Source organism: Neolamprologus brichardi, chromosome 15 (assembly GCF_056152115.1).
Source record: "Neolamprologus brichardi isolate AB-2024 chromosome 15, ASM5615211v1, whole genome shotgun sequence".
In the NCBI taxonomy this organism is placed as follows: domain Eukaryota; kingdom Metazoa; phylum Chordata; class Actinopteri; order Cichliformes; family Cichlidae; genus Neolamprologus; species Neolamprologus brichardi.
The window spans coordinates 12,176,301-12,186,883 of record NC_142118.1 but is presented as its reverse complement, the minus strand read 5'-3'; the positions used below and the strand labels follow the sequence as shown (position 1 = coordinate 12,186,883).

The 10,583-nt window shown below is 44.9% G+C and overlaps 1 protein-coding gene across 2 annotated transcripts in view; it reads right to left on the bottom strand.

Moving 5' to 3' along the window:
- sesn1 (sestrin 1) overlaps window positions 1-10,583 on the bottom strand; it is a 67,365-nt gene that overhangs the window by 2,994 nt on the left and 53,788 nt on the right. Inside the window, exons 1-8 of one of the 2 annotated variants that reach the window (XM_006792478.3) lie at window positions 2,803-3,064; window positions 1,958-2,023; window positions 1,669-1,869; window positions 1,388-1,570; window positions 851-1,087; window positions 516-770; window positions 233-423; window positions 5-149 (exon numbers count right to left, since the gene is read on the bottom strand). In XM_006792478.3, coding sequence (XP_006792541.2) covers window positions 5-149; window positions 233-423; window positions 516-770; window positions 851-1,087; window positions 1,388-1,570; window positions 1,669-1,869; window positions 1,958-2,023; window positions 2,803-2,904 — 1,380 coding nt within the window. In that variant the 5' untranslated portion in view covers window positions 2,905-3,064. Of the gene's footprint in view, window positions 1-4; window positions 150-232; window positions 424-515; window positions 771-850; window positions 1,088-1,387; window positions 1,571-1,668; window positions 1,870-1,957; window positions 2,024-2,802; window positions 3,065-10,583 lie in introns of those variants that run through there. The other variant, XM_087852553.1, reaches the window with a different exon arrangement.

Below are 10,583 nucleotides of genomic sequence, written 5' to 3'. Positions count from 1 at the left end.
TCACCTTCTCGGAGTGCTGAAACTGCCTCCAGAAACTCTCATACATTCGTTTGGTGGTCTTCTCAGGACTACACACGATGGTCTTAATATAGATCTTAAAGCTACGGTCCAGGAGCTGGTTGATCTCTCCATAATCATAGTCATCATACCTGAATAAGACAAAGCAGTGGTGTTAGTAATGAGGCCACAGTGCTGCCTGACCATTGTGTAAGAAAAAGCTCAAGTGTCTGACCTGATGCCAAACATGCAGTGTATGTAGTTCCAGATGGCCCTGCGCAGCATGCTGGTGTCCACATCCTTGTGTGTAGCCATGGTGTTGTAGGTCAGGTTGTAGACCATGTGAAACTTCTCGTCCAGCATTTGTCCGACGTCGGGATAGAGCCGGTTGACCAGAGAGAAGCCATGGTCCTCCCAGCTGTAGTCCTGCAAAAACAAAGAAAATAAGTCAGTAACAGTAGCACAGACCACACCGTGTTTTCACCCCACAAATCATGAGTGTTGCGTCTGATGTGCACCTGCGCTCTGAACGTGGGCACTTGCTCCCCTCTCCTGGAGAAGTCCTTGTAGCCATAAGTGGGGTCCTCAAAGTGGCGCGAGATGTCTCTCGGGGGGGCTGACTCCTCGTCCTCTGATGTGACCACCAGCATGCTCTCCGTCTTCTCCCTCTCGAAGCGGGTTGCCATCTCCTCCTGGCTGGCTTCCTCGTCGTCGCGGCACTCCTGCAGCTGCTTCATCCTCTCCATCAGCACCTCCACCTCACCGCACATGTCCTTTAAGAATGCATAGTCGGGGTTAACCTCTGAAGTGTTATCACCATTTATCCCTCTGCACAAACACTGCAGTCGCCTACCTGATTGCCGAGCAAATCGTCATGGTGATTAGCGTGACCATTGCCATTGGCTATATCGCACACGCAGTACTGGCTAAGGGAAGGGGGTCTGAACGTGTGCCCACCGTCGCAGTGGATCTCGGGTGTGATGCCACAGCCAAAAGTGAACGAGGCGAGGGAATGGTAGTGTGTGAGCAGGACCACGGCGTGGATTAGCTCCGCCAGAGACCAGCTGTGCTCCTCTGCCTTCAGAAGACCCTGAGATGGGGAGGGAGGGGGAAATATGTGAGTGATGAAAGCCAAATAATGACTTCAATATCGCTGACCTTTCAAGCAAGAAGTGGAAAATATGTTTTCATCCTTCAGTTTCAAATTAAAGCCTCTCTCCCATCACGCTCGATCTGCTCTCCTCTCTCGGTCACTACACCTCTACTGCTAAAACCCTCCAGTCTGTCCAAATCCTACAGCTGCAGCTATACTCTAGCCTCCACCCATGATCTCAGCTGGTTACATCAGACTTTTCACATCCACCCCTGCAGACCCTGCCTGTCTTCTCACCTCAATGTGTTCCTTGGTGAGAAGCCACGGTCGGTGGGCCAGGATTTTGTTGAGCTCTCCGAGCTGCTGCAGCTTCTGCGGGGCTTCAAAGAGGCCGTTCAACCACTTGGGATCTCCCCCGACCTGAAGGAAGTCGTTGACGTGCAGGTTGACTAAGTAGGAACACTGGTGTCTGGCTGCTGCCTGCAAGACATGCGAAAAAGCGAGATTTACGACTTCATACAGAGAGGAAGTCGACCTGGTTTTATTCTGAGAACGTCAGAGGCTGAACCTGGCCATACCATGATGCCGATGTAGTGTCGGTAGTGCAAAGGCAGGGGTCCGTCCATCTGCAGCAGGTAGTGCTGCGTCCGGAGAAAACTCTCCAGGTACTGTGGATGGAAACCCATCACGAGGGAAATGTTATCCAGGCGGCCGAGGGCTGCAAACGCATCCTCAAATATCGATTGAGTCCTGGAGTCCACTTTACTGATTTGGAGGATCTAGTCAAAGAGGACATAAATAAATCAGCTGATTCTTCTCTTAATTTCATATTTGAGGTCTGAAGTGAGGTTACAGTCCGTCTCATACCTCTTTTTCAGGGATAAATCTGCTTGGTCCGTTACCCAGAGGTCTTGGGATCCGTATTCCCAAGTCCTGCAAAACAAGAGAGGGAGAGAGAAACACACAAGGCTTTTAAATCTCAACGCAAAACAGAGCAGATAAACTTCCAGTACCGAGCACCACTTCTCACTTTTGCAGTCACCATTTTTTAACCCCAGCAGTGTGAGAACCCAGAGTGACTTTCAGAGAAACCTGCAGAGAAATAGTTTAATATCCGAGTTCAGACTGTGGATGCTTCTCGCAACTATTGTCAGTGTCAGGAACAGAATTTACGCTTAAAAGCAAAAAATAAATTGACCCCAATTCACCTTTGATGGGATACCCAACACACAAAGCGCGTCGGTCTGCTCGGATTCAAAGTTAAAAACACAATAGAAACCCTTGCACTGCCTCCTTTATGCCCTGTAACTTTCCGCTGCTTGCCGAGACATGTCTAGCAGCGGACACCGTCCCGCAGCGCACAATGAAGCCAATGAATGAATGACCACTAATTGTACATTAATCGGCAGTGACACTCGTTTTAAAAAACGTCAAACTCACAGGTCGACTTCCAGAAACTCAAAATGAGCAAAGAAACCAAACTCCACGGAGGGTTTCTTAGTTCAGATGATCTATAACTCCCGAGTCGTAAACAAGCCCGGACAAAAGGCTGCACTGCAGCTCGTTCTTTAAAGAGGAAAACGTCGCTTTTAAACAAAAAATTAAACGCCACATAAGCTAGAGAAATCCCGGCTTAGATCATCGGAGCAGGCTCACCGACAGCTGCCTTTTCTTTTTTTTCTGTTTCTACCCCCCTCTCGTCTTTCTCTTACCTTCTTGCCCAGCCGCTCACAATGGGTGCATATCTTGAACAAGCCTGTCACCGCAAACGAATGATTTTCCACGTTTTCTGCCGGTGCGACCGCGTGCCTCATCTCGCGTTCTCGCTGCACCTGTGTAGTTTCAGCGGCGTAAAAAAGGCGAAAACATGTAATCTTGATGCCTGTCGCCTCCTCTCTTTGTTCCTCCGGGCACTGGGCACAGCGCTCGGCAGTCAGCTGTTGCAGCAGAATGCGCTCCTCTCTCGCTCATACATTCGGTAAATAAGTCGGGGCTCGCGTGATCGACGCGCTCGGCAACCAATCGCATGAGGAAAACAGCCTCCGGCCAGCCAATGATAAATTTGGAGGGCGGGGTTAAAGCGCGAAGAGGAGGAGGAGGGGAGCGGGTGAGCTGAGAGACGCCCCCCTCTAAGAAAACATCATCAGTTCTCTCTTTTTCTTTTGTTCCCTGCTGCCAATAATTATGATTGCATTGACTGTCATGTATTAAGCTCTGTGTGCCGAGTGATACATGCAATCAGTACAGGATGGCTTGAGGCTGAAATCAATAGCACCCTGTCGCGCTTATCACATTGCAGGAATGCTTAAAATAATTCTTGCTGACAAAAATGGAGCTTGAACATGGAGTCTGCGTGGGTTAATCTGGGAGTTTATCTGTGCATTCAGGGAAAACAACAACCACTCAAAGCTCAAAGCTCCAGCATGCACCACCACCTTCCCCATTGGCTTGTTGCTGTACTGGAGGACAGGGGGGGGTGTAAGCTGAGCCCCCAGCTCGCCTTGAGTAGTGGAAACAGAAAACAGAAAAAGTAGAGGTCCACTGTGCAAAGATCATCGAGATGGATCGGTGCAGGACCTGCTGCAACAACAGCCCTTCAGTTGGTGGTTTTCCACCGCAGCCTATCACACCACAGATGCTGCCACTTCTCCACCAATCAAGCTGACCGAAGGAGTTCTTTTTTTTAAAAGCCAGGAGGAAGCAAAGATAAGAAAGGCAGCTCTCTTATGGCTTTGTTTATCCCAGCCGACAATAACACATTCAGTAGAACAGCATATAACTGGTTTATCACATCGCAGTGGTTCACAAAGTCAATGATTACTCAGAGGGATATCACATGAGACGATCAGGAAAACAACTGTGCGCGATGCAAACTTTATATTTATACATCTGATTTCATTCACACAGGTTATTTTTATTTTGTTTTAGGTGCAAGATGCAGGGCATTTATATGTGAAAATCTTTATGAACAGGAGGTAGATGGTTCAGCAGCACATGCGAGTCAAATGTTGTTTCTTCTGGACTGCCAGCAACCACGTTACAAAAGCACTAACACATTCACAAAGTGGCTGCAAAGAGACAGACACACGATATTTCAAGATAACATGTTTCCCAAAGCAAATGGAGCTTTTCCTTTAAGAGATTTCACACAAACTCTTTTCATGGGGAGAAAAGTTCAACAGTGTGCTTTAAGTTTTAAGAATCCATAGAGTTTGACAAACTTTGTCCTGAAATTGGGTAATCTTTACAGCAACAAGTCATGATTAAATCAGCATTTGGACCGACTCTGGAGGAAGAGCCAATAAAAAAAACAAGCTAAATTTAGAAAACGATGAGTAAAAAGAGGAAGTCAAGAAAAGGCAAGTCTGACCCTGCACTCGCCAATCAAGAGCCTGCCCTGCCAGTTTGTCAACCCACTGCAAGTCCCCAGTGCCGATAACGCGATAGTACGATGTTCAGCAGGTTCATTGTGTGTATCCCGCACCCCCTTCTCCTTCCTCCACCTTCATCACCAACACTACCCACTGCCACCACTAACACCACCTCTGCCAGTCCCTCTCCTGATGCCACAGGGTGGGGTGCAGGGCAGCAGTAAACATGTTCCCAGGGCTGGAGTCAGCACTCCCAGGGCTGCCGGGAGCCCCATGGCTCAGCAAAGCTGCAGAAGAGGCTTGTCAGCGTTCGGGTTGACGACACACCAAACCTTTTCACATAAAAGCGCTTAGGCGCGGGGGTCCGGCCTCGCAGACAAGGCCAAACACTATTGTCAGAGTCCACGCACTGACTACGCAGTAGGCTTTACTGTACTCACATTTAGGGGGGAGGGAGAGTCTCTGTGATTCAGGGAATACTGTACATGCCCCTACCTTGATTAAGGCTATGATTTCTTTGGGTGATAACAAGCTTTATGTTGGGTTTTTTTTAGTCAGTACACAGTCCTGAATTACATAAACAACACACATGCTTTTTAACACTGAGCAGACTCTTCTGAACCGCTAAACCTTGTGTGTTTCCTCATTTGTCTTGGGTGTTGACACAATTTAACAAAACCTAACTGAACTGCTCACCTCAATATGTGGCGCCTCTAAGACGTTGTACATTCCCGTGTATCTTCTGAAGCTGATTCAGAACACAGTGTGACAACTAAAAAAACCACACTGCAGGTGTCTCGGGGGAGTGTGAGGACCTACATCTTTAAGCATCTCAGTTATTGGTTTGATGTCAGCGACAGTGACGTTGATTTGCACGCTTTGTTCTTGAATGGCTCACTGCTGCAAGAGAAATAAGGCCACACGTCCAATGAACGCTTTAAATTAAACTGAAAGGATCACTAGCTGTTACTGGGCGATTAGCAAGTGACCTTTGAGATTTGGGATGGCCGCTGACCCACTCTGAAGATGTCACTGTGTGTGTGTGATTGGATCAGGGTTAAGAGAACACTGGAAAGATTAGTTATAACGAAGGGAAAGACTTCTGCAAACAACAGGAATCATCTCATATTTGTTTCAGATACTTATCTGCTTGAGGAAGGGCCTGAACAATGGACAGACTTCCACTAGTTACACTAATGGTAATAAAAAATATTTCAATGAACTTTCATAGTTAAGGGAGGGGAAATTTTTTTTTTGTTCATAAATGTCTGTTTACATATTTTAAATGACATAAGACTGTAGGCAGGTAAACTTTTTTAAAGCTACTTTGGACCACACAATGACACCTAAAGGTAGCAAGAAAAGAGGTGAGTAAAAAAAAATAAAAAAAATAAATGTAAACAAATTCAGGTCAGCGTGAGCGATTAGAAATCCGAACACCAAATAAAACCCTGGTTAGCCGCTGGGTCTAAAATGTCATGCAGTCACTCGCCACTAGCAGATGGCACAGAGTTAAACCAGCATGGTTTTACCCAATACAATATTTCTATGTGGGCTGAGTTACAGGCTTAGAACCACACTTGGTCAATACGCAACCACATGCAGTACAGCCATGTGAAACTTAACCTGTGAGGGAAAAAAAGGCAGCTTGATGCCAGGACCGCTAGTCTTAGCCACGTTCGGCAAACCCCTGTGGCACTGTAAACATGCAATGTGTCTCGCACACTTTGGTGGAATTTGTCCTTTACATTCTCGATTTCACTGTTTTCTGAATGTTTTCTTACTCTTGGACCAGTCGAATATGGTCAACAACAATACCCAGTTAGGTTGCAGCATTTAACTTTTACCCCTTGAAATCCCCATCACTTTTTCCCTATAAAGTTGTCAAAGTGTGCCAAAAAATATCCCCCACACCAATACACCAGCAGCAGCAGCCTGAACTGTTAATACAAGGCAGAATGGATCTATCCTGTCTCGCTTATGCTAAATTCTAACCGTACTATCTGAATGTTTCTGCAAAAATCAAGACCCATCAGATCAGGCAGCTATTGTCCAATCTTCTATTTTGGTGACACCATGTCAATTGTAGCTTCGGTTTCCCGTTCTTAGCTGACACACTCAGTGTGGTCTTCTGCTGCTGTAGCCCCTCTGCTTCAAGGTTCAATGCGCAGTTAGAAATGCTCTTCTGCATACCTTGTTAGTAACACATGGTTATTTCAATTACTACTGCCTTCCCAGCCTCCAAAGCATTCTAGTTATTCTCATGACATCAACAACACAGTTGTGCACAGAAAACTTTCACTGACTGACTATGTTCTCTTTTTCAGTCCATTCTCTTTAAACCTTAGAGGTGGATGTGTAGAAAAATCCCAGTAGATCAGTTCATGAAATATTTAGACCAGCTTTAAATCACCTTTCTTCCCCAGTCTAATGCTCATTTTGAACTTCAGCATATCGTCTTGCTTATACACTTAATTAAGTGTATAGGCAAACTTTAGTAATTTTACTTTTACTAACATTTTCATGATATCCCTTTTTTGTGGCCAGATGCTGTTGATCAGAGGGTTACATAAGCTTCCTTTAATGCATGAAACAGGGGCCATCAAAGCTTGTGTGCTTTGTGCATGGGAGCATCAGCTTACACATTTAAAAGAAGGAAGCAAAAGGCTAACAGTGTCGAAGGAATGTATCGAGCCTGTGAAAAAAAGTGGATTATGTTCCACAAAGTTATTTAAATGCTTTATGAGTCTATCATGCCTCAAAAACAAAACTAAATACAAATGTTTTACAGCTACTTCAACCATACAAAGTGCACTGAAGCATAAAAGAGCACAGAAAAAGGTGTAAAGTTCAATGACACAGAAAAGTTCAAGGTTTTAAACTGTGATGGCTGTAGAATAGAGTTCGCATTTATTAGTTTAAAAAATGGCAGCTGCTTTCTCAAATGCTCAGAAAGAGCAGCTGTTTTTCCCTTTTACGAGCACCCGGAAGAATTAACAACAGACTTAAACCAATAAAGAGGTTGATAAAAAGTTCATAAGAATTAAAAACAGAGAGGAAGCGACGCCGGGTGTAAATTCTGCACGTGTGTCTTTCAGCGTTGCGGCTGCCGTGTTTTCTCATGCAGTGAGAAGCGAGGGAACCGCAGAAACTGTGGGGATGTTCAACAAGTGGCAGAAGTCCACCAGACCAGTTCTAACCTGACCTATCAGTGCACAGAGGAGAGAAAGCGGAAAACTCTCAAACACTGACATAAGCCTAGCAACAGGCTTTCACCAATCACAGGGCAGAACAACAGTTTCAGGAACCAATCTTCTCTGCACTCTCTCTCTGCTTCTCTTGTTTCTCTGAAAAAAAAGGAGAGAGAGAGAGAGAGAGAGAGAGAGAGAGAGAGAGAGAGAGAGAGAGAGAGAAAAGTTCTGCCGAGGTATGAAGTCCTAATCTGGTCTGCTTCACAGAAAACTATTTGGTTTTCTCGTGTATTTGCAAAGTTGTAATTTCTGTCTGTTTGAGTTTCTCTGATAAAAAGTGGCAAAACAAAATGTCTAAAAAGCCTCACACAAAAACCACATGTTTCAAATTAGCCCTGAGGCTCACAACAGCAGTCCTCCTCTCTGAAAAACAACTACAGAAGTTTTTCCATGTAAACACGTCCCTTTGAAAAGCCATGAAACCTGTTTTTAACAGTAAAGGAGAAAAATCGATACCTTTATATACCAAGTTTGGGCACATGCAGACTTTGTGTTAACGTTGTACACAGATAAAGAGGATATTCCTCGTCCCCACTCTTCAAACACAGCTCTAGGGTTACGCCTGTTCATCTTGATGAGCAAAGGGTTACCTGTCCCGCAGGCTTACAGAACTCATGCTAAGTTATCAGAAAGTCTTGATCATAAGCTTCAGAGTCAGCCGTGAGAGCTGATGTTATGTAGTTCAACCATAATTCTCTCTTTGTGTAAAGACTTGTGAGTAAAAGTTGAATCTTTGCAGGAATTAACCGGACCCGAGTAGCCTTTTAGTTCTTTCAGCCACTCCCGGTCCCTTTTCATTCTCCTTTTTTCCCCCTGATCTGTGTATGTTCTGGCAGGCTATCAGAGTGGAGTGGTCTCGCCAAGCGCCTTCTTTCCTGAGAGGAGAGGCGTGCCCCCCCCCCCCACTCCAAGACCAGCAGCTCCTGGTCCAGCACACAGCAACACTGGGAGGAAGCAACGTTCCCTGGATTCCATGAAACGCAGAGGAACTGCAGAGGCCTTAGGGAGCACACGGAAAAAAGAAAAACGAAGGGGAAAGAGGTATCTGGGAGTAAAAGTAACCTTTCTTTTATGGCTTTGTAATGCCAGGCATAAACATGCACATGCACAAATCCCTATGTACAGTGGTCGACAATCCAGGGGAAGAGGTGTTGGCCTGCAACCCGTGTGCACGTGAGGAAGAGTGAGTTCCCGGGGATGTTATTTTAACAGGGAGAGGGCAGCTGTCATAATACAACAGGCTCCAAGAGAAAAAGATCCCACAGAAAAACACAGAATACCAAACCCTCCCCTGCTATCTTTAGCATGATAATGACAAAGCCGCCACAAATCAGTAGAAACTTCATATTTTTGCCTCTCTCTTCATTTCTATAATAAAAATCTCAAAATGCCCTTTCACATCAATAGGCTTGTTGATGGGGAGTCAAGAGATAACACTGCAAGTCCAAAGGGCTTTACAAAGTGTGGTAGTGAGTGTGTCTGCAAAATTAAAGGCAAACTTACTTCTAGTACTTATGTTACCTAAAGACTAACAGATGGGGCTCACATGGCTAATCTTATATTTACATCAGGACTCCAACAACCCATCAGAAGACAGCACCTCTGGTTTTAATAGTGCTATGTGCCTGCTTGCATGCACAGCTGTTTTTTCCCCTCTCTCTCTCTGTCTGACAAGACCTTGGTTCTGCTGACTGAGCAAGAAATGACTCATCTTACTGGGAAAGCAGCCAAAAAGGTGTTGATCGTCACCCTGTAACCCCTGACAGGCATTGTAAACGGCGAACAAAAGTCCCGACTCTTCGCCTGTTTCTGTGGGATAGTCACTCCCCAAAAAAATAAAAAGAAAGCAATATCTTCCTTGGACCTACTCCTGTTATAATGTGAGCCACTGAATCAAAGACAACAAAACTTGACAAGTTGGTAAAAAAGAAAAAAACTGTTATCACCACCTTGCTCATATAAAACCTGGTGAACTCTTAGTTAGATTAAGAAGTGCTGTTGGTTATGAGAGGGGCGACCACGGTTAAGTACACCGGTTCAGACACTAATAAAAATCTGATGTAATAGATCACAGTGGCTACAGCAAAGATTAGAAATGATTGCACTCTGCATTAATCTGCCTCTTCCTTTCACTGCTTTCACTTCTGCCCCTTTCTTTTTCCACCACCTCTCAATCTGTTGCCTTCACCAGGATGTATTTTGATTGCGGCGTTGAAGAGAGGGATGTGATACTGCTGCTCTTTAAGGGTGGAGGAAGTGATATGGCCTAATCGTTACCCTCGAACTGTTTTGGCCGTGTCTTATTACTTCATAAATAGGCAATGAGCTCTGGTACTGAATCGCAGAACAAAACGGCCAGCAGGACATTGAGTGCGACGTCACGGCGATTGCCATATCAACGTTTAATTGTTTATGAAATGTCAGTTTGATTGGTTGGAAACTCAATCACCTTGGCGCCCGTCCTTTTCTGCTGTCGTCACTGACTCAGCATTTCCATTCATTGTAGAGATTATTTTGTGCAGCTGATGGTTGGGCTTGTGAATTCAGATTAAAATAGCATTTATTTCATAATTTCACTTCTTTTGTACATGTAGATTTGTTTTTGAGGCTGATTTACTCCATACTGAATTCACTTTTACATAAAGTTTAACACAGAGCAGCTGAAGTTTTGTGTATTAAGTTATAATAAACTGTTAATTAGTTATTGTTTCTACACCTGTCGAGCCTTTACTTCACACACAAACGACACACTGCTCTCAGTGACAACCACGAGCATCATCCTGCTCGTGGTTGAAATTGACTTGATCAACAGGCTTTTAAATGTTTCCATCTGACATTATTTTAACCTTCTCGAGGGTACATAGCAACCAG